At 49.4% G+C, this 23,838-nt stretch overlaps 1 protein-coding gene across 2 annotated transcripts in view; it reads left to right on the plus strand.

The window, feature by feature from the left end:
* The window catches only part of MED15 (mediator complex subunit 15), a 77,681-nt gene extending 55,189 nt beyond the window's left edge, over positions 1-22,492 (plus strand). Inside the window, exons 6-18 of one of the 2 annotated variants that reach the window (XM_006902525.1) lie at positions 7,602-7,828; positions 8,787-9,119; positions 10,472-10,573; positions 14,920-15,039; positions 18,968-19,104; positions 19,185-19,312; positions 19,441-19,575; positions 19,652-19,715; positions 20,504-20,570; positions 20,731-20,891; positions 20,975-21,141; positions 21,695-21,793; positions 22,356-22,492. In XM_006902525.1, coding sequence (XP_006902587.1) covers positions 7,602-7,828; positions 8,787-9,119; positions 10,472-10,573; positions 14,920-15,039; positions 18,968-19,104; positions 19,185-19,312; positions 19,441-19,575; positions 19,652-19,715; positions 20,504-20,570; positions 20,731-20,891; positions 20,975-21,141; positions 21,695-21,793; positions 22,356-22,492 — 1,877 coding nt within the window. The remainder of the gene's footprint in view (positions 1-7,601; positions 7,829-8,786; positions 9,120-10,471; positions 10,574-14,919; positions 15,040-18,967; positions 19,105-19,184; positions 19,313-19,440; positions 19,576-19,651; positions 19,716-20,503; positions 20,571-20,730; positions 20,892-20,974; positions 21,142-21,694; positions 21,794-22,355) is intronic. The other variant, XM_006902524.1, reaches the window with a different exon arrangement.
* The last annotated feature ends 1,346 nt before the right edge of the window (positions 22,493-23,838 follow it).

The following is a 23,838-nucleotide window of genomic DNA, read 5'->3' on the forward strand; positions in this document are numbered from 1 at the left end:
CATCTGAATGTCGTCTTCGGTGAAGTGCCTGTTCATATCCTGTGCCCATTTTTCTATTGGATTATTTACCTTTATCTTGTTGTGGTGCTCAAGTAGAAATAGAAATAACATTTGACCCAGCAATTCCATCACTATATATATACCATGTATGTGTATACCCTAAAGAAACCAGAACTACCACTCCAAGAGATGTATGCACACCTGTGTTTATTGCTGCGTTGTTAACAATAGCAAAGATGTAAAAGCAACCCAGGTGCCCATCAACAAATGAATGGATAGAGAAGCTGTGGTATATTCACACAATGGAATACTATGCAGCACAGAAAAACAAGAAACTAAAAATATTCTACAAAATGGGTGACCCTGGAGGACATTATTATGCTGAGTGAAATATCTCATTCACGAAAGGCCAAATACCACATAGTGCTGCTGTTATAAAACAGGACTGAGGTGCGGTTTGAGGGAAAACAAAGAAAAAAAGGAATAAATAATGAACACTGCATTGAAACAGATGAGGGGAAAGAACTGTTTAAAAGGAATACATTAGGTATAATGTACATGACAACAGTCTATAACAAGTGCTTAGCAAAGTGGACTAAGGAGCAGAGGGAGGGAGGGAGGAAACTACTATAGTGAACAAATTTTTTTGAAGATAAAAGCAAACTGGGGGCTTAGGGAGGAAAATGAACAACAATGAATAATGAAAATCCAATGTAAACTTAAGTTAAAATATAAATAAAAATCAAATAAATGAAAACTTATTTGTACTCAAAGCAGAAATAGAAAAAAGGATGTCAAAGGTTCAAAGAAGAAAGTAATCCATAGGATAAATTGTCTACATAAAGTCTGCTGAGAGCCAAACTAGATGGAACCAGGCTGCCATTACCAGCCACTTTAATCAAGCGACAATAGGTGGACTTTGATATTATGAGAGGAAAAGGTGACCTAGCACCTAAGATTCCTAAAAAGAAAACAGACCTGCTTAAACATGCTTTGGACATGTTGCTAGGGGAGGACATCATGCTTGAAAAGGTGGTGGGTCAGCAAAAGAGAGGAAGAACTTCAACCAGATGGATTGACACAATCACTGCAGCAATGAAGTCTAGTATGTCAGAGATTGTGAGGACGGCATAGGATAGAACAGGGGTCGAGTCTGTTGTTCATAGGGTTGTTATGAGTTGTAACAGAAACTGAACATATTAAGACTGGAGGACTCCTCAGCACTGTTGAGCAGAGATGTTCTTCAAACCTAGACCCAAAACTAACCCGGGATACTGTAACCTACCAGATTGGCTCATAAAATAATGAATGTAACCTGTGAGTACTCAGGTTCTTTTTTTAAAAAAAAAAAATCACTGCAAGACCAAATGGTCAGCAGTTAATTTATAAGGGTGAGTTCTGGTGGCCTAGTGGCAAGAAGCTGCACTGCAATCCCAGAGGTGCACGGTTCAAATCCACTAGATGGTCTGCTGAAGGAGGGGCAATCTCCTCCTGTACCAGTTAGATCTGATTTGACGGTACACACACAAAATAGTAATAATAAATAATACTAAAGATATGAATAGGAGGCAAGGAAATTAATGAGTGGGAATGGTATATCTAAAAAGGGAATAATGAGAATGTTCACATACTATAAAGAATATAACCGGTATAATGTTCTACAATTTGTATAGAAGTGATTGAATGGGAACCTGAATTATTATAGACACTTCCTATATTGAAAACACAATACAAAAAAATTTTTTTGAGATAATACATACTTTATTTGATATTAACAGGTTTGAACACATTCTTTTTTTTTTTTTTTAAATTTCCATTCATTCATTGTTATAGAGTTCTCTCCCCCACCCCCAAGTCCGCTTTACTATTCTGGACTCTTATCATGCCAGTAATACTTAATCATATGTTCCTTTTATACAGTTCTCTCATCTGTTTCAGTGCCGTGTAGATTATTTATCCCTGTTTTCCCCCAACCCCCATGCCAATCCTGTTCTGTAACAGTGGCATTATACAGTATTTGTCTTTTTGTGGCTGAGATATTTCACTCAGCATAATGTCCTTCATGGTCACCCATTTTGTATATTTTGTAATATTTCATGGGTTTTTTTCAGTGCTGCATAGTATTCCAGTGTGTTAATATACCACAGCTTCTCTGTTTGTTGATGGACACTTGGGCTTTTTCCAACTCTTTGCTGTTGTGAACAACATGGCAATAAACATGAGTGTACAAAAACTTTTTTTTTCAAGAAGTAAATTCTCTTTATCAAGATAGCCATCACTTAAGTAATCTTTTACAAAATCTTCATAAGCTGATAGAAAGCTAGCATAAATAATGGCTCAATTACAACAGTATGAACTAGTGATTTAGTTTGAAGAATTTTAAAGCAAGCCAAGTAATTGTATAAAATTTAAATTTTATGACCATGTTTGGACCTTTTTACATTTTTTTTTAATTTATTTATTCTTTTTATGTGTGTACTGTCAAATTGGATCTGACTGGTACAGGAGGCGATTGTTCCTCCTTCTTCAGCAGAGCATCTGGGGGATTTGAACCACGCACCTCTGGGATTGTAATGCAGTTTCCTGCCACTAGGCCACCAGAGCTCGCCCCTTTTTACATTTTTAAACCTTCCCCCCCCACCAAAGGAAAAAATAGTAAATCACTGCTATGTTGCACAGTAGAATAAAAACGAGAGTTCAAGTACATATTCAAGTTTCCACAGAATGCAAATAAAAGACATGATATTACTTGCAAAATCTGACATTATCAACATGATTTGGAGCATCTCAGGCTTTACCCAGAAATTCAGTTGCCATTCTATAAAGAAACCCTCCACCTAATAATCTTTTAGAAGTCTCGGCCCCACCACGTCTTCCTGAGGACTGGAAAGGAATTGCTGTCTTGTGATCAGACTCCAGATGTTTCTGGCAGTTTTGTAATCAGTAAGGAAAAAAGGTGACTGATTCTATGTGACAATCAGCTGTAGTCAGCTGATCTGATTAGAAGCTTTGATAACTGTCTGGTGGCGATTGCAAATAACAGCCAGACATATTGGGATGATACAGTAAGTAGCCCATGGTTTTGGGGTCAGCTCTTGTACAAGAATAAAGAAACAAAAACATCTGTAGGTAAGGTATCAGAAAATAATCGTCCACAACCAAAAAGGCAAGGAGAGTAACGGAACTTTGAAGGAATGTGTCCACATGGTTCCTTCCCACAGCTCCTCGGGGAGCTGCTCAGTGTGTTCCAAGGCCAGCCTATTATAAGTCTCATTGATTTCAAAAACATAGTAGAATACTGCGGCACTTGCTAACAGATACAGTCCCACTGTAATCCATCCCATCCTCTGACAAGTTCATCGTTCTCCATGCTCTCTGCAGTGGCCCTGAAAATCTTCCTGTTCCACGGCAAGTGTTAGAGTCACTCAGTTCTGAATAATCAGGTGCCTAGGGCATTTCAAGAAAGCTACCATAAAAGAGATCTCAGGGGTCACCTAGCCTGGAAAAAGGGTGAGTGCAGCTAGCCTGGGAAGAAGCTAATTGTGATTAAGTCATGTGGCGGACTGCCCGTCACCACAGCCAAGGTGCCAGTGCCACCAGGGCCTTCTGGCAGGCGGCCCCACCCCCTCATGTTGCAGTGCCTGTGCAGGCAGCCCTGGGCCTCCTCACCCACTGAGCAGGGATGCCACGCTGTGACCATTGCCCGAGCGAAGGAGGCTGGAGAAACCCAGCCCTCACCTTCATGTCCCAGGTGGCCTGCCCCACAAATTATTATTTTTTTTTTTTTAAGACAGGGTTTAGGGCTGTTGTACCATAGGGTTGCTATGAGTCGCAAACTACTCGACGGCACATAACAACAACAACAGTTGTTATGTACCATAGAGTCAGAACCAACCCATAGCTGACCCTCTGGCGGGTTTTCAGAAGCAGTTAATTACATGATAGGAGATTGCCCATCCTTCTCCCTCAGAGCAGCTGGTGGCCTTGAACTGTATGCCTTTGGGACTGCAGCACAGCTTTTTGCAACTAGGCAACCAGAGCTCACTACTAGTTAGCAAATTTAAATTTAAAAATAGTTTCTAAGGTCCTTCTGAAAGAAGTTAAAATTAAGATAAACTTTAAGCTTTCTTACATTAAATATTCATGACAAAGATGAAAAAGTAATTGTTAAAACAAAAAACAGCAGATATCAGACACTATCCAAACTACAGTTGACCCAGTCAATAAAAATTCAGAGAAGGGAGAAGCTTAGAGGAAGACAAGTAAAAACAGGTGAAGATGTTAATAATCAAATAGTTGTAAATGGAGAATTCTTTCTTGCTAACAGACAACAAATGTGAGATTGAGTGAAAATTAAAGAATGCAATTATATAATCCTTAAATTTAATTGGAATTGGAAGTTAAATTTCTTGGTCATATGTTGTTTATTCTTCACCAAACTCTTCGACAATGGTTATAGATTCCATCAAAAGTAGATGACAGTTCCCATTTCCCTTCATCCCATATTAACAGTTACTTTTTGCTTTTCTGGTAATACTCATTTATTGTTATGTGCCATCAAGTCACCTACAACTCCTAGTGACTATGTACAGCAGCTCTGAAGCCTGCCTTGTCCTGAGCCAATCTCACTGACTATAGCACACCAACCCATATTGCCCTTGTTACTGTATCAATCTGTCGCATCTGGGGTTTTTTCCTCCTGCGCTGTCCCTCCACCCTTCTGAGTATGATATCCTTCTTTAAGGATCAGGGGGGAGAGGTGTGTATATGTGTTTGTGTTTGGCCACATGCCCAAAGTATGTGGTACAGAGCTTCAAATTCCTATCCTCCAAGGAGAAACTTGTTTTCACCCTCTCCAAAACAGACTTACTTGTTTTCTTGGTGGTCCATGGTGAGTTCAAGACTTCTCCAGCACCACAACTCAAAGGCATCAGTGCTTCTGTCTTCCTTCACCATTATCCATTCTCTAAACTAACACCATTGATTCTCAGTACTCTGGAGAGGTCCCTGACAGCAGATTTACTTAATGCAGTTCATCCTTTGATTTCCTGACTGCTGGTGCCAAGAGTATAGATTGTGGAGCCAAGCAAGCTGTAACTGTTAACAACCTCAATCTCTTCTCCATCTATTGTGCTACCAGTTGGCCCAGTGGTGAAAAATCTTTGTTTTCTTAATGTTTAACTTCAATCCATATTGAAGACTACAATCCTTGACCTTCTGTAGCAAGAGCATCAGGTCCTCCTCAGTTTTAGCAAGCAAGGTTCTATCATCTGCATAACGTAGACTGTTGATGAGTCTTCCTCCAATCCTGATGCCACATTCCTCCTCATAAAGCTCAGCCTCCCAGAAATTATCTGTTCTGCATATAGATTGAAAAGGTATCCAGACAGGATGCATCCCTGATGCACTTCCTTCCTGATTTTGAACCATGCAGTGTTTCCCTGCTTCTGTTCTGAGGACTGTTTCCTGGTCCAAGTATAGGTTTTATACAAGCACAATCAAGTGTTTTGAGATTCCCATTTTCCTCAAAGTTAACCACGATTTGTTGTGATCCACACAAATGCCTTTGCTTAGTCAGTGAAACACAGATAGATATACCTCTGGTAATCTTTGCTTTCTGCCAGGATCCATCTGACATTGGCAATAATGTCTCTAGTTCCACAGCCTCTTCTAAAACCAGTTTGTATTTCTGGTAGTTCTCTGTCAGTGTACTCTTTCAGTCAATTTTGTATAATCTTCAGCAGGACTTTGCTTGAGTGTCATATGAGTGATATTGAATAATAATTTCCACACTCTGTTGGGTCACCTTTTTTAGGAATGGGAATAAATATGGATCTCTTCCAGTCAGCTGGCCAGTTAATTGTCCTCCAGATTTCTTGGCACAACCTGGTGAACACATCCAAGGCAGCATCTATTATCTGTTTGTTGAACTAATGTCAGTTGGTGTTACATCAATTTGGGGGCTTTATTTTTTGGCAATGCCTTTAGAGAATTTTAGTGAATATGAAATAATATCTTATGAATTGATGTGTGTTTTCCTATGACATTGAACATACTTTCATTTTATTATTGTCCCATTTGTCATATTAAATCCTATTCAAGACTTTTGCCTGTTTTTAATTGTATTTTGTCATCTTTTTTGTTGAATTGTAAGAGCCCTTATATATCCCTTTTATATTCTTTTATCTGTTAAGATAGTATACCGTTATCAGATTGCTATTGCTAAATACTCTCCCATTTATTAATTGTTTATTATTCTCATTTGTTAATAGTGTGATATGATGCACAAAGTTTATTAATTTTTATGAGGTCTGTTTTTGCCTTTGCTCATTTTCTTAGTATCATATCTAACAATGAAGTAGAGCCTCAACTTCATTCTTTAGAATTTGGAAATCTAGTTGTCCTAAAACCACTAGCTGAAGAAATTATTCTTTCTTAAATGGACTTGATAGTCTTGTGGAAAATCGGAGAACCTTGGTGTATGTCGTTGTTAAGTGCCGTCGAGTTGTAGGCGTCTCATAGTGACCCTATGAACAAAAGACCTGGATACTTGTATAACTTTAGTCCTTTCTCCAGGTTCGTAGGGTTTCCAGAGGCAAGCTATTTCAGAAGTGGATGCCACTCCTGCTTCCAAGCTTGTTTTAATCGGGGTGTATAGTGTTCAGAATTCTTTATTATATTGATCTCTGTGTCTGGTTTGTGCCAGGTGGTAGCATAATCCATAGGGAGTTGCATTGCTAACCCAGAAGCCATGGCTGGTGGTTTGAATCTACCCACAGCTCTAAGGGGGAGAGACAGACAATCTTCTCCCAGCCTCAGGAACCCACTGGAGGTAGACAGCAAGGAGAGATGCTGTCCGTAGTATATTTTGATGTTAGAAAGTGTGAGTCCTCCTAATTTGTCCTTCTACCTCAGTGTTGTTTGGGCAGTGTTATTTTCAGTGTTGTTGTTCACGAAGCTAAAATTGGGATTACATGCCCTAAAATCTGCTCATCTAAGGTGCTGCATTTTAGTATGTCCACATGTGGTCCAGTCATTGCCACTGTTCGTTTTGGAAGGTTTCATCACCTCACAAAGAAATCGTGCTGCACAAAATCTTGTGCTTGATGTTATTCCTAATTGCCAAAAAACGGAACCAACTGAAAGCTCCAGCAGACTGTAGTATATCCCTATAATAGAAATTCATCACCAGTAAAAGGGAACACAATACGAGATCTGCTGCAACTTGAGAGAACCCCAAAGTCAAAGAAGCCATGCACAGGGGAGCCCCATCACAAATGATTCCTTTGTATGAAATGTCTGCAACAGGGAAACACCTCATGTCTCTCCAAAATAGATAATTGACCTTTTTTCCTTCTGGTTATTAGAGAGCATAACCAGACAAATGGAGCTTCTACAGCTCTTCATAATAGTTAATGACATACTCAGAATTGTAGGCAGAGTCCCACCTTTGTCCAGGTGATGGTCTCTGTCTCAGTGGCTTTCCTGCCTGCACAGAGTAGTGGGGCCAAGTGGACCTTTGTGAGTGTTGCATCCATGCAGCCTCTGATCCAGGGTTCATGGTTCCCTGCATTTCCCCAACTCCTTGTCTCCATTTCCAGCTCAGCTCCATCTCCAGCAGGCGGCGCTGCAGCAGCAACAGCAGCAGCAGCAGCAGCAGTTCCAGCAGCAGCAGGTGGCACTGCAGCAGCAGCAGCAGTTCCAGGCCCAGCAGAATGCCATGCAGCAACAGTTCCAGGCGGTGGTGCAGCAGCAGCAGCAGCAGCTCCAGCAGCAACAGCAGCAGCAGCAGCACCTCATTAAATTGCATCATCAGAGCCAGCAGCAGGTACCTGGCTTCATTTTCCCACTCTGGTATCCGTGAGCTCTAGCCACAGGCTGAGTCCAGGCCCATCTGGTACCATCCCTCCTCCCTTGACTCCACAAGGTCTGGAGACAAGGAGAAAACCCAGCAGGCTTTGTGCAGGCATAGGGCAGCAGTGTGAACCACTAGTGCTGAAAAGTAGAAGTGGCTTATAGAAGAGTTTAGTCAGAGCAAGATGTGAGCATAACTTTGAGATGTGGAACATTTGTGCCCTTCCTGGGTAGCACATTCCTTTAAAGGGTTCTCATGCCTCCCCCCCATCTCCTTCCGTGTGCACATTATAATGACCTCCTAGCTGGTGATTTACAGGGATGTCTTCGTAGCTGCTCAGTGAGCCGTTTTTCTTTCTCATGTTTGCAGCCCCAGTCTAGAACACTTTCCATACCTTTTATGAGGTCATGGAGTGGCTCTACCCCCTGGTCACTGCTAGCCTTGGCTAGCTAGGCACCCCCTCCTAGATCTTGTAGTATCGCCCCTTTAGGTATGACAGTGGACCATTAGCCCCCATCTTCCTTTCACTTCCCACAGCAAACCTTGGCTGTCTTCAAGAGGCTTGAATTACTGACCGGTTAGAATGCCAGAAAAAGTAAAGAAATCTGCAGTGACCCAGGTTCTTGGCCTTGCTTCCAGGCTACACTTGTTCTTTTGTACTCTGTATTTAACCCTTCAGACGCTTCCTCATACCTGTCTTTCATGCCCTCCTAGAGTTGGAAGGACCTTCTGGCAAAGCTCAGAAGCATGTTGTGTGTTCTCTGTATCAGCCGTAGCCCCTCTGTGAGGTCCTTGCCCACTTGAGTGATCAGCCCAGGAAGGCTTCGTTGCACATTTTGCCAGTGCCTGCCTGGGCTTCCAGAGAGCATAGCAGGTGCAAGGCCGCTTGCATCCCAGGGGGCTGAATGAATGGTCCCGGTTCTGTCCTTAGATCCAGCAGCAGCAGCAGCAGCTGCAGCGGATGGCACAGCTACAGCTTCAGCAGCAGCAGCAGCAACAGCAGCAGCAGGCACTACAGGCACAGCCGCCCATGCAGCAGTCACCAATGTCGCAGCCTCAGCCTCCGCCTGCCCAGGCCCTGCCACAGCAGCTGCAGCAGCTACATCACCCACAGCACCACCAACCACCGCCACCACCCCAGCAGCCACCGGTTGCCCAGAACCAACCCCTGCAGCTGCCACCACAAGCCCAAACTCAATCTCTGGCATCCCAGGCACCAGCCCTGACTGGACAGATGCTATATGCCCAGCAGCAGCTTAAACTTGTGAGTACTCAGAGTAGGCTAGTGCAGCCCTTTGTGACTATAACTAGCATATGTTTTTCTTTCAAGTACTAAGATGCAGACAGGTCTTTGCTGTGTCACCAGAGAGTGCTGGACTCTGAGGCTGGCTTTTTGGCTGACACTGGTGCCACCCCCCCTTTTCTAACCTGGGAAGCTTGTGTTGCAATCAGCATAGATCACCTAAGTGGTGTCCAGGGCCTCTGAAGACCCTGGGGGGTTAGATTACAGGGTACCACATGTGTTTTCAGGGGAAAGATGTGTCTTCTCTGTCCATGGGGTTTGCTCACTACACAACTCCATCCGATCTATCTGTCAGCCCTGTAGGAAGTACTCTATAAAATGACATCCTGGGTTATGAAAATAATGAATGATCACTCAGCTCCTCCCTAAGAGGTTGCAGGTTTGCGTCTGCTCAGTGGCACCGTGGGAGAAGGGCCTGGTGAGATCCTGAAAGTCAGCCATTGGAAGCCCCATAGAGCATAGTCCTACTCCAGCACACATGGGACCACTGAGTCTCTGTAGACTCAGCAGCAACGGGGAGTTTTTGTTGTTTTTATTAGAGAAAATACTGTCTTCTTTCTTACTTTGCATTTCCATACAATATGAATCCCAAATGTCAACACTTCAAGAGACAGACGAGCCAACAGGGTGGGTTAGCCTAGCAGAAGGGTCACCTTGATCTCATTTTTCCTTTCCCTCATTTGTTTTTGTCCTCTTTCCCATCTGCCGTTCATTGACCAGGGTGTGGTGGATGATGCCACAAAGGTAGTGAGTGGAGGGAGGTCTCATACCAGGAAGCTAGAGAGGGTTTATCGAGCAGAGATCTGTCAATGGAAGCTGACTCCTGTCAGCTGCTGGGACTTCTAGACCTTTCTTGCTGGAATTGGACCCACTGGATGGAAATGTCCAAGGAAAGAAGGATCCTTTGGGGCTTCACTGTCCACTGAGTCCATGGTGTCCTGCTTACCCGTGAGACTCAGTGGCCTGGGTTCACTTTTCTAGCCATGCTTCCCTCAAGTTCAGGGCTCTTGGCACAGGCTCTCGTGGGCATCGGTGCTTAATCCAGGCTGTGCACGGGCTATATAGTGCTGCCTCAGCAAGAGCAGAGCTGCTTCTCCTCAGAACAGCATACCCACCAGGATGGGACATTGCTATGATCTTATGGTGCACAGGTTGGTCAGGATGCAAGGCTGTAGCTAGCTAGTGGCACCACATCTGGAAAAATGCTGTGCCCTATCTCAAGAAAGCCTTGGAAGTTGAGAGCTACCATGGAAATTGTGGGTGCTACACTCCCTACTGGGGCACTTCCTCAGTGAGTACTCTTCCAACCCAAGGTCCGTGCACCAATGGTGGTGCAGCAGCCACAGCAACAAGTGCAGCCGCAGACAGCCGTGCAGACACCGCAGGCCACTCAGATGGTCGCCTCTGGAGTCCAGGTAAGGATCCTGAAGCCCTGAGGTGGCCTGGCTCCCAAGCAGGTAGGTGCATGTCCACACACGCGTGGAGTGGGATTGCCATAGGCACATAGTTCAGGAATCTAGTGGCCTTTCAAACGCCTCTCCCTTCCCTTCATTCTCCTGCGCTGCTATCACAGAAATGCCACAAAAGGGTATCTTTACCAAGTACAAGTCTGTGCTCTTGCTGTTTAGGTAGCTAGATGTCCAGATTTAGGGTGCCGTTTTTATTTAGTGGACACTCTCTCTTGGCCCTACAAGAGGTACTGTTTCCTTTCGCCTCAGCAGGCCTGGCATTGTTTGGCGATATTCATGTGTCCGGCTTTCCCCTGTGCACAAGGAGCTCCCTGGCTTTCCTTTTTGGTGATACAGCTGGCTCTGCTCGCTTCTCTCCTTTCATTCTTGTAAGAGAGAGGCAATAACAGACGGAGCCCCAGGGAAATGCCCACCCTAATCTTACAAGGGAGCTCTGCTGGGCCTAGGGGTAGGAAGCTACACTGCAATCCCAAAGACACAGTATAAATGCACCAACTACTCCTCAAGAGAATAATGGACACTGTTCTCCCTTACAGTTGATTGCCTCGGAAAACCCACCAGAGGGTCAGCCATGGGTCAACACCAACTCAGTGGTACACAACAACAGTCTGATCACACCAAGGGCACTATCCCTATCATCACAGAACTGTCTATCCACCTCATTAATGTTCTAGCAGTTAGAATTCACCACACACAGGATCTCTATGTTATGCTGAGTATTGTGGCCTGCCCAAGTTGCCACATGTTTGGGGATGCAGCTCAGTTCCTAACACCTTCTTCTGCTTTGCCAGGTGAGGGAGCACCTGGGGAGCTGGCCTTTGTTCGCTCCTGTCCTGGTTTCACCTTTCATTTTCCTTTGTCTCCCATGCTTAGCGACAGCACATGGATTTGAAATCACCCCAACCCCTGCTTTTAGCCAACTGTCTGAATTGCAGGCTGTGGGCAAAGTCAAGGCTAACTGGATGCCTGGGAGGGTCTGAGAAGAACAGCAGCTTCTGTAGACTAGGCATCCCCTGGAGATGCCATGTGGTGGGCACACTCCTTTGCCCACTCTGAACAGAGCGGTAGGAGCAGCAGGCCATCTGCCTTCGTCCTTTCTGCTCAGCTCATTGGCTGTCCCATGGTAGACGTGCTCCTGGTGGGCTGATGGCGTCTCTTCCCTGGCTCCACTAGGTCATATCAGGCATAGAGGGGGCAGAATAGGGACTTCTGTGAGGAGGCCACGTTCTCATTCTTGTCTAGAGGTTGGAGAGCAGTGTCATGTAACTTGGAATGTCCCCACAGCTGGTGTGAGAAAATCTTCCAGGTTGGAGCCAATCTTAATGGTCCCCCCAGTAGGCCTGAAGTAGAAGGAGGAAGTTGGTTTTGGGAGTGAGGTTGTGTTTGCTGCCATGAGGTGGTCCCTGAGCCCCTCTGATCCACACATCAGTGATGTCCCTGACCCCTGCTCATTCACTCTGTGTCCCCTGCAGTGTCATATAACTCATGTTTGTGTCAGACGTCCAGTCCCAGCCCTGCTATCCAAGTTTCTGGGCAAAAAAGTGGCAGCTGGGGACATCAGGAGTATTAGTGTGGCACCGAGCCTACTACGCAGCCTCCCTCATCACTGGGCAGAGTTAGCCCAGGAGCCCCATGTTCTACAGCTCAGCTATTGCCCCCCATGACCTGCGTCAGACTGTGCTTGTAGCTTTGGCAGGCCGTTCCCTGTTTGCAGGGCTTGGAGTCCATCTTTTGGCACCAGCTGTGCACTCTGGAGTGAAGCCCTCGGCCTCCCCTTCCCTGCCTTGGACTTTGTAGCAAGGCCCTCATCTTGGGTCTTGAGAAGAGCTGCTGCCACAAGTTAAAAGCCACATAGGACAGAGCATGGGAGCTGCCAGCCAGCAGTCACTGCCTCTGCTGCTGCCCGATTCCTCCTGTCTCCAGGGCTGTTTGTGTGCTAGTTCTGGAGGGGAGGGAGAGGAGAGGAAGCCTAGGGGTGAAGTCCACGTGCATGTGTGAGTTTAAACGAGACGCAGCACTCTGTGTCTCTTTGCCCTTGGCTGTCAGTCCTGTCTGCTGTTCTCGTTCCTGCCCTACAGCCAGGACAGCTACTTGGAGGGTGTTTGACTACTCATTAGGGTTCTAGCAGTAACAGAGGCCCGGGGAGTGACCAGCTGGGTGAGGTGCGGGCCCCCACCCCCATTCAAGGCCAACCCTTCAGGTCTGCAGCCACCTTCTCCTGAGCGCTGGACCAGAACAGGAGACAAGACCGGGCTGCAGATGCTCCTTCCAGAATTCCTGTGTGGTGACTGGGAATACATTGAGTCAAGGGAAACTTGTAGCTACCCTGCAGGCAAGGGCAGAGCTGCCCCACAGGGTTTCCAGTGTCCATCTTTCTGGAAACAGACTGCTGGGGATTCTCTCTCTCTCAGGGTTCTAAAGATGAGTTGACTTTTGTTTGTAGCCAGCCACTTTAACAATGCAACACTTGGGCTCTTTCAGGGAATATAAATAAGTAAGGGGACGGGAACCCTATAAATATTTTGGTGAAGTGGTTTTCCTTTGTACTGATCCTCCAGACTGAGGTCATGTTGTACATGGCACTTTATGTTAAGCTTTTTTCCACGTGTGAAGTGAAAATGCTCTTATGCGTTAAGAACCATTGGTAAACATTGCTAGAATACCTATGATTTTATTTTCTTTTTCCCCTTGTAAATTTATCCACTGTCCTTCATTCCTGCCTTGTCCTGAGATCGTGAGATTCTGCTTCTGTAAATGACACTGTGCTGCCTGCCTTGACACAGGATTAACTCGCAGAGTGGCTGCTGGCTACGTGGCAGAAACCCATCTGCGCCTTTGTCATTGTCTGTGTAACCAGAATCCAAAGATGCTGGGCTGATCTTGCTCTGTGCTACCACACAGATAGCAATTTACAGCAAGCTACCTCCCAGATAGAGCCACTGAACTACTGTGGGAACCATGGAAGTGCAATCTGCTCGTAGCTGCTGTTGGTGTTCCCTGACTTGGCTTCCCTTCCCTGTCCACACACAACAAGAAGAGAAGTAGGGAGGAGGCTCTCCCTTTCTGAACAGTCTCACTGCGGGGGCTTTGGAGGCTCTTTTAAATCTTGTCTTTTTTAAATAACTGATTGTTGGCACTGTGGACAATCTCCATAACCAGAGGGATCAGGAAGTGATCATCACAGATGGGTACTGAGCATGGGCATGCATGTTGTGTAGTCGTGGCATAGCTGCTCCCATGGAGCTTGGGGGGCTTTAGGGAGACCCTCAAAGACTGGCATGAACTTGGCAGGGCTGGGCAGGTGCTTGCTGCAGTCTTTTGGTGAGCGTCAGTCAACCCAAGCTGAAGGGTCTCATTAGAAAATGAGTCATCAAGTTTTCTCAGTTGTAAGAGAAACAATTCAATAAAGTTGGATTCTTTGACCCCTTTCCTCACAATAGATCTGTGCTCCTCTTAGGCCACCTGCCTCACTCTCCAGGGCGTCACCACCTTGTTTGGGAAGGTTGTTCCCGGGTAACATCAATGGAGTGGCACTGTTACACAGTGCCCACACACCCTCCCAGGTGACAGTGGCCAAGATTTTCGCACTAACGGGACAAAGCCATGGCAGGGCAAAGGGGGCTGGCCTCGTTTCCCCGACTTGACACAGTTGCACTCACAGGGTGGACTCTTCAGAGGGTGTTCCCTGCTTCAGCTCCCAGGCAGCCTCCGTGCATCTTCTACCTCTTCATCTTCAGTTCCATATGGAAAGAACCATTTCTGACACTTTTCCAGAACTGAGAGATGCTAAGGGACAGACAGTGATGAGTGCAGATCCCTAGAACTGTTTCTCCTTCGGTGGCCAGCTAGTTAGACGGAGTCGTGTTGAAAGGGCCTCTGCAGGTGGGCGCCCTGCCTCGTTCACAGAGAACTCTTTCTGCCAGCAGGCCTGGTGGCGTACATCTGTCCACATAGCCTGTCATTTTACATGCCCAACCACTGACCTCGATGATTCTGGCCACTGCTCTGGGGAGGGGTGGTGCTTATTCACAGACCTGGGATTTCCTCGGGACAGCACCCAAAGGCCTGCAGCACTGGAACGGCCTGTAGGTGGCATCTTTGAGGTCTCTCACATCCCAGAGCTGAGTGGACCTCCAGATGCTGACGTTTAGATATGTTGGGGCCCACCTCAATTCCTTTGCCCACGTGCCAGAAAGCACCTTGCCATGGGCACCTGGTCCTCTGCCTCAGTCCACCTGTGCACTACATTTCTGCGTTGCGATGACTTTGTCTGTGTCCCTCTATCCCCAAAGATGATCACCGCAACCATGGTCCAAGGCGGGATGCAAGTAAGAGCCCGGTTCCCACCCTCCACCGATGTATCAGCCGCACCGCCAGGCACCCTTCCCGCAGGTGGACAGCCCCCGGCTCAGGTATTTAACATCAGGTGCTGCTCCCCGCCATCAGGGACAGCTGCTGGCCAGTGCCAAGCCAGGCTCGCCCTCTTCTCTTTTCATGAGGCGAAGTCCATTGCATATTTCTTGAGGGGATATGGGCAACATATGGTCTGTTTGGTTGATTGGGGTTGTTTTTATTTCAGCTTAATATCAGGAAGTCCTTATGTTTCATTTTCCCCAGAAGATGGACGCAGAGTTTATTTTCACACATTTTACGATTTTGTTTCATTTATCTCAGACCTTTTGAAAGCGTGCTCTCCCTCTGGCATTGCTGACATTCTTTTTCCTCGTGGCTGACCATGTTCCCTGCTTCTCAGTGGCCCCACATGCCTCACCTGGCTCCTTTGACCCCTACCCTTTGCCCTGGGTCTTGTGTACTACTCTCCAGTCTTCCCTTGGCTCCACACTCCCCTCCGGACCACTGACATTCTCTGGTTTCTTAGAGATCTCAGACCCACTCTCCCTTGTGCCTTCTCCCCGTGCCTCCTGTCACCTGCACATACTGTCAGCTTCAGGTTGTGCAGGCAAAATAAAGTATGGGCCAGGGAGTTAGATGGAGGGAAGGAAGATAGAAAAAGTAAGGCCAGGCTAGTGCACTGTTAGTGCCAGAAATGAGCTCTGTGGGGAATGTAGGTTATGTAACAGAGACGTTACAGAAAGTGGCCAGCCTCCTGCACGCAGGCTTATTTGCCAGGCCTCCCCTGTCAGTGCTAGTGGAAGTTTAGCACTTCCTGAAGCCCTGGTTGGGATGTGCAGAATAGGTCCTAAGGGGTTAACTGCCACACCTTATCACACAAGGAGGCTGGAGTCAGGGATTGCTGGACAATTCCGTTTTTTCTGGATTTGCTTTTTAAAGCGGGCTTGCCTCACGCTTATCAGATTATCAAGGGAGGCTTTAGGAGAGAACTATCTGAGCACTGTTCAGAGGGGAACGTGGATGGAGAGGGATCCTTTAATGGAAGGCACTGCCTCTGGTCCCATCTCTTTGCAGCTCTGGTCTGACACTGCCTGCCTCATACTGGGCCCCAAGGCCGCCCTTGCACCCACAGGCCCCTTGTCCTGTCCCCTTCCACCTCAGTTCTTCTATTTTGCCATTCGCCTGTGCTTCCCTGAAATAGGACCATCACAGACCTGTCCACATGACTGAGGGTGCAGAGCACAAGAGCTGGGCCCTGTAGAAGCATACTTGTTCATCAGCATACGGTTTTTACTGTTCACAAGTGATGTATTGGAATACATTTTGGAGTTTTTTTTTCTCTCAGCATTTTTATTCCTGAGCAAGCTGAACAAACCAAGTACTTTCTGTTTGGTTTGGGATCTGAACTCCATTCTCTGCCCGTCCACTTGTCCACTCAGACACATAATCCTCACTCAGGACCATTTTCCATTTCCCCCTCTCACCTCAGATGCAGGCCCACTCTTCTCTCACATGAACGCTTGGTTCACTGTTGCTGTTCCCTGTGCCTGTCTCACTCCAGGACTTCCTTCCTGCACTTGCTCAGGGCCCATACCTGGCCTCTTCCTGTGCCCTGAGACCCGGGGTCCCAGCTCTGGTGACAGAGCCTTTCAGTCCTGCTCATCTGGTGGGTCCCATCACTGCCTTTACGATGCTCAGAGAGAACCCTCCAGTGCCATCCCATCATCATGTTCTCATCACCCACTCCACAGTGGGCGTCACATCCCCGCTTCTATGAGGGGGCTAGGCCACTTGTGGAACAGTGCAGGACAGACCAGGCCTCACTTGACCATGACAAACAAGTGGTGAACTGGTGGGTCCATAGTTTTACTCTACTTCGGAAGTGGGCATGAGGTACCGCAAGTGGCAGAGAGCAAGGGCCAGCAAAGTGAGTGTAGGTTGGCTTCTGGGTTGTCAGGCAAATGTGGTACAGGAAGGATGGTGCCAGGGGACTGGAACAGACCTTCTGCCCTAGGCTGGCCCAAGTGCGCTATCTCCTCTCCGTTGCTCTCGGCATTCACCCTATTTTGGGGCTCCGCCCACAGGCAGGCCCTCTGGGTTGTGGGCCTATGTCACATTGCTCCTGGGTAAAGCTGTGTTGCAGGAATTACTGAGAAGTTTCTGTTGAGTGCACCTGGCAATGTCCCGCCTGTTATCCCACAGCGGGGCAGGTGTAAATCCCTTCTTGCTCTGAGCTTCTGTCTTTCCCAGGAGTGTGGTGATGGCAGTGGTTCTGCAATGGTCAGTCAGAGGCCATCCTGCAGAGAGGAGGTGTATGATTGTGTGTGTCAACAGCAGCCTCTCGGGAGACTTTGCCATACAAAGGAATTGATCCTTCGACCTTGCTCCGCTCTGCTGCGGAGGCCTGGCCACCTCTCCCAGTCACCTGGACGTTAGGGGTGGGCATCTTCCTCCCTGACCCATCTGGCCAGGCCAGCTCTTTCCCAGGATGGACTTTTGGTGGCTGCCTCCTGACCTTCAGCGTATCTTAGTGGGATGGTGGGCCTGGTCCCTTCTGCCCCTCTTGTCTTGGATTCCTCTTAGAGACGAAAGCACAGCCTTGGTTGGTTTTGTTGATTTTCCTCGCTGGAAATCTCTAACCTGCTCCCCAACCCGTGGAATCTGCTCTCCACCTTCTCAGACTTTGAACTGGGGCCCGAGGTAGACACACATGCTGAGATGTTTGGGAGACTACTGGGCATTGCCCTGAAATTGGGGGTGCTGGGGTTCCCTCTGAGCCATTGGCCAGAGTTAGAGAAGCCACATAACAGTGACATGGACACCTCAGCATTGCACTGAGCTCATCTGGACAATTGATTCAGGGAATGGGAAGAGACAGGTGTGTGGGGCTACAGAGTGAGGTGGTCCTGAGAGGGGCCAGCAGTCTGGGGACGGTTGCAAGGACAACTTCCTATCTCCAGGATCCTCATTCATGGTTCTGCAGCACCTCTTCTGAACAGATTTGATCCAACACTCCAGAAGCTATGCCAGGAAAGTGGGGGAGACATATCCTTAGTCACATGTCCAGTGACAGAGCACCAAAAGAACACACATCAGGAGACAGCATGGATACACTTTGGTCCAGGACATCCCTCAGTTGACAGCACCCCTTAGTGGGTCTGCAGAACCTGAGGAGCAGGAGAGGGGCGTGGTTGTCCTCAGTGAAGACAAGGACAGGGATGAGGATTTGATCCTCTAGGCTGGCTAACCCTGGGGACCCCTGGCTGTCATTTCACACACAGTCATTCCTGACTCTGGGCGGTGTGGCTTTCCATATCGAGTCCATGGTTGAGTAGTTGTGATGGTGACGCCTGTCTCTCACCTTTGAGCACCATGGGGACAGGGAAATGACACTTGAGAACTTTTGGGTTAGAAACCTTGAGTGGAGGGCCCACAAGCAGAGTTCAGCATCTGGCCTGGAAATCTTTGGGCCAGGGGTGCTATTGGGGGCCAGCACTATCCAGCCCCTCTTGGGACTGAGGGGAAGCAAGTTCTCCCCACTCCCCTGCTCCTGGTCAGCAAGGTCAGGGGACCTTGGCACTGGGTGTGTGCTTGGCAGGGTCAATACTGAGGAGTGGGGCTCATGAAACCACAAGAAGCTGGGTCTGACCTCCCACAGACAGGCAAGGAGTTGACTGTTTCCTCCTGAAGGCAAGCGTCCCTGACTCCCAAAGCAGGGGTGTAGAACCCTTGCTGGCCGCTGCCTCTGCCCAAGGAAGAGAAGGATGTGGGCTGTGGCACAGGGACGATCTTTGCAGCAGCATTTTGGTGAGCTGCAAAAGGGGCTGGTGTTCTGATACTTTCCTTGAGCAGTGATGGTTGTTAGCTGATTAGGAAAGGAGTGGAGAGGTGTCTGTGCATTGATATTTTTTAAGGCAGGGTGGCTGGCGGGCAGGCAGGGTGAGCCAGGCAACAACACAAATGGCTAAGGCCTCCCTGTGCCCCTAGGTCAGCCAGAGCAGCCTCCCCATGCTGTCCTCGCCATCACCAGGACAGCAGGTGCCAACTCCACAATCCATGCCCCCACCTCCCCAGCCATCGCCACAGCCTGGCCAGCCTGGCTCACAGCCCAACTCCAATGTCAGGTAGGTGGGGGGGGGGGTCACCTGCCCCAGAGGCCCTTGCTACTCACCAGCTGCCCCAACATGCCTTTCCTCTGCTGCAGCTCCGGCCCCGCCCCGTCCCCTAGTAGCTTCCTGCCCAGCCCCTCACCGCAGCCTTCCCAGAGTCCAGTCACCGCACGAACCCCGCAGAACTTCAGCGTCCCTTCCCCTGGGCCCCTCAACACCCCAGGTGAGTTGGGCCAGGAGGGTGCCCCCAGACACATCCTTGTGCTAAGTAATAGGTGCCTAGGTGGGTGAGATGGGGCACTGGTGGAGGCAGGAGGGGTCTAGCCACCCCTCACAGCCGTGTCTACATAGTGAACCCCAGCTCGGTCATGAGCCCTGCCGGCTCCAGCCAGGCCGAGGAGCAGCAGTACCTGGACAAGCTGAAGCAACTCTCCAAGTATATTGAACCGCTGCGGCGCATGATTAACAAGATTGACAAGAACGAAGGTACGGGGTTCAGGTGGGCTGCTTGTGGGTTGGGGGACAGCGCCAGTGTCTGAGCACCCACCCCTCTCTGCCCTAGATAGGAAAAAGGACTTGAGCAAGATGAAGAGCCTCCTGGACATTCTAACTGACCCCTCCAAGCGGTGAGCACAAGGTCCACAAGGGTACAGTGTGGGGCCACTGCATCCCAGCAGCAACTTCAGCCTCGGCCTCATGCTCCCGAGCTCCCACTCTGGTCGCGGGCACACATGTCCTATGGTGAAACACCCCCAGCAAGTGACCTTGGCCTGGGAACAGGGTGTTGTAGGTTTAGAGGTGTCTGGGCAGCACATTGATCCCTGGCCAGGGCTCCTGTTGAGGAGCCAAAGCCGAAGTTGCATCCACTTCCACTTGTTAGGTCCCCTGCTGGTGCGTGTCACCTGTAACCATGGTGGGTCTAGATCTGACTAGTGACCCTGTGCGGTGACTGGCATATTCCTGAGATGTGGTCACCCATGAGGCTGCAGACAAGAGCTGAGTGTGCCAAGAAGTGACAAGTTCTCAGCACCAGGCTCAGTGCCCCTTCTAAAAGGTTCTCCCATTCCTGCTGAATCAGGCAGAACTCCAGGCAGTACTGAACTGTTGAGAACCTCGGAGCTGGACTCCAGGACTTTGACCTTCGTTGACCCCAGGGAGTTGAAGGATGAGGACATGAGAGGGCAGGGCCAGCCTTAGTAAGAGTGGTGGTCCCATGACCTTAGCCTCTGTCCAGGCTCCATTCTGTTTCCTGATGGTCCTAATTCTGCTAAGTGGAAAGGATCTACTGTAGGGGCAGCACTGTCCCACCTGGACCAGGGAACACTGAGTGGTCACTGTGGCACTGGCTATGCTTGTCCTGTGGAGGGACTGTGATCAACCACCTGCCCTGAAGGATGCCCCCCCCTTACCCTAGATGCCCCCTGAAAACACTGCAGAAGTGTGAGATCGCCTTGGAGAAACTCAAGAACGACATGGCTGTGGTAATTCATGGGCCCCAGGAGGTCAGCCAGGCCTTGCTCGGAAAGAGGTGGTCCACAGATCATGGTGGGAGGGAGTGTCCATGGTCCACAATCTGGATGAGGAAGGTGGGACCCAGGGGCTGTGAGCCCCGGCCTCCCAGCATTCATGTCTCTTGTCTAGCCCACACCACCGCCACCCCCCGTGCCGCCAACCAAGCAGCAGTATCTGTGTCAGCCCCTCCTGGATGCCGTCCTGGCCAACATCCGCTCACCCGTCTTCAACCACTCCCTGTACCGCACCTTCATGCCGCCCATGGCAGCCATCCACGGTCCACCAATCACGTATGCGACATTGGCCAAGGGACAGAACCCGCCACCACCAGGGTGACTGCGGCTACCCCTACTCACTGCTCACTTTCCTCCAGGGTCCCCTCCGTGTGTACCCGGAAGCGCAGGTTTGAAGAGGATGAGCGCCAGAGCATCCCCAATGTGCTACAGGGGGAGGTAGCCCGGTTGGACCCCAAATTCCTGGTGAACTTGGATCCCTCTCACTGCAGCAACAACGGCACCGTCCACCTGATCTGCAAGCTGGGTGAAGCCTGGGATCCCCTACACTGCTGTGCACACACACCCCTACCCCAAGACCCCTTCCACAGGCCTCCCCTCAGCTTCCCTCCCTTGAGAGCCTGCCCCTACTCAGGCGCCCTGCCTGCTCTGACCTAGCTCCCTAATCTGAGGCCACATGCCTACCCTGATAGAAATAAATGGTGGTCCTGCTGGCCACAGGTTGTATGTGGGTTCTGCAGTGTACCCCAGATATTTGTAGACCTGAGTGTGTGGCCTCAGGTTGATAGCACACTTCGGTTGGAGGACTTTAGGCAGATAGTGGAGGCTGGTCACAGTGGGGAAACTTGGCAAGGGAACTCCTGTGGGGGCTGGTCACAGTTGGTGCCATTGGGCAGAAAGGACTTGTGTGAGGTACAGCTCCAGGTGAACAGCAGGGGCTGGTCACAGTAGGATAACTTCAGCAGGGGACCCTTATGAGATATAGTGCACAGTAGGGACTGGTCCCAGTTGGGAGTCTTGGGTAGGAAGACCCTGGGCAGACAGCAGGGCAGTCATGGGACCTGCCTTGTGTGCTGCAGATGACAAGGACCTCCCAAGCGTGCCACCCCTGGAGCTCAGTGTGCCAGCCGACTACCCCGCACAGAGCCCACTCTGGGTTGACCAGCAGTGGCAGTACGGTGAGGGCTACAAGGAGTTACCCCCTCTACCCACTCCCTACCTCACGGGGTGTGACTGCTCCATGGACACCTTGTACTGATTTCTCTGGGGTAAATTTGGGGGCAACACCTGAGAACAGGCTTGCCTGGCCTGAAGTCACTGTGTTCTCTGTGTAAGCTACATGAGGCCTCTAGCCATGCGGGGCTTAGGCTCATGGGGATATGCTGGATGACATGACCCTCAGTCAGAGTCAGGAGAGAGACCCCATGGTGGACAGACAAGGATCCCAGAGGACTTTTCCCCAAGCTCCAGTTTTGTTGTTTGTTCTCGAGTTAGAATTGACCCTCAAATGGGTTTTCAGAGGCAGTAAGTCACCCAGGAGATTGTCCAGCCTTCCCCCATAGAACAGTTGGTGGATTCAAACTGTATGCCTTTGGGATTGCAGTATAGCTTCTAACCACTTGGCTGCCAGAGCCTTGTCCAGATCCCCCATGTTTGAGTACTGGAGGCATTAGAGCAGTCGTAGGGTGCATGGGCTGCCCTGGGGAGGCACACTCAAGACCCCTGCTCACTCTCTTGCAGATGCAAACCCCTTCCTGCAGTCGGTCCACCGGTGCATGACTTCACGGCTGCTGCAGCTCCCCGACAAGCACTCAGTCACAGCGCTGCTCAACACCTGGGCACAGAGCGTCCACCAGGCCTGCCTCTCAGCCGCATAGCAGCACCTGGGCCGCCTGCCACCTCCAGACCTGCTGGAGACACAGCCACATGTGCCATGGTTCTGGGCGTCGATTCCTTAGCAAGCCTGGATTAGGTTAGCTTTCTTGCTTCTATCTTCCGCCTTGGAACCTACCACATCTTTCCCCACCCTCAGACAGGCAGCTGTGGGGCTGACGGCGCTGTGCCATGGGAGGGCTGGCAGTCTTCCTCAACACAGCTGTCTGCGGGAGCATCCTCTGGGGTGCCCCTCCCCTCGCCTGCCACTCTGCTCCCCATCCTACGCTCGACTGGTGCACACTTGGTCTTCACCAGCGCTGCTTCCACCCAGCACATGTGCACAGTACTCATGGTCTCATCAGAGTGCTGGGTGCTTGGATACTGTTCAACCTGCTTCCGCAGGAGAACATGGGAAATCCTCCACACACGGAGCCTTGCCTGCAGCTCTGGGTTTACACAGACATCACCTTTGCAATATATGAGTCATGTCGCGGGGCAGTGGAGATCCCAGGAAGCAGGCTCCCCCTTTGGAGGGATGGCCTGGACTCCTGTCCCTGTGCCCGCAAGCTGGGTGGAGGCATCGAGGCCCAGCTGGAAAGGATGAAGTGTGACTAGACCAATAGCTGGGACGTCACCACCCACCACGGCCTATTCCAGAGTGAAGCCGAGCTGAGGTTGGGCATGCGCCATCCTCCAGAGCCACCTGACTCTGTGTGCCACCAGGCCACCCTGATGTCAGTTGGCCAGTCAGCCTCAGCAGGAGAGACCACCTTTTGTATGTGTGCTACTTACGTTATATGTGGTTCTTAAATAAATTTATTATTCCTGTGCTCACTGTGAATCCATTACTGGGCTCCCTGTCTTGTCCGTTCGCTGGGGCACGATACACACCTGTCCTCACCCAACACTTGGTATCCTGCAAACCCTCCAGCTATAATTCCTACAGTGGAGGCAGGGACATGGGGACCCTAGCCCTGGAGAGCAAAGGAGCTCAGAAGTTAAACTGTTCTGAAAAGCAAGAAGAAGGGCATGAATGCTGGCCCTACAAGGGGAGGAGTGCCTCCATTTCAGAAAAATCTGGATGCTGGGGTAGACAGGAAGGGTTTGTTGACCAAGGGAAGACTCTGCTGGCTCCCACAAGGCGCCTGCGTGAGCCTCCTGCCCCAGTTGTCTGAAGAGTCATGGGGGCCAGGCAGGGTGAAGAATGGGACAGTAATTGAACGAAACAAAGGTTTATTCTCCAGCCTGGCAGGTTAAGACCTGCCTTCATAATGTGCTTTTGTGTACATGCAGAAAAGTAAAATCGGTGAGAAATTCTCAGCTCTGAGATCAAGCATCTTATCTGTCA

The sequence above is a fragment of the Elephantulus edwardii genome, unplaced genomic scaffold (genome assembly GCF_000299155.1).
Source record: "Elephantulus edwardii isolate Elephantulus edwardi_28Jun2011 unplaced genomic scaffold, EleEdw1.0 scaffold00424, whole genome shotgun sequence".
In the NCBI taxonomy this organism is placed as follows: domain Eukaryota; kingdom Metazoa; phylum Chordata; class Mammalia; order Macroscelidea; family Macroscelididae; genus Elephantulus; species Elephantulus edwardii.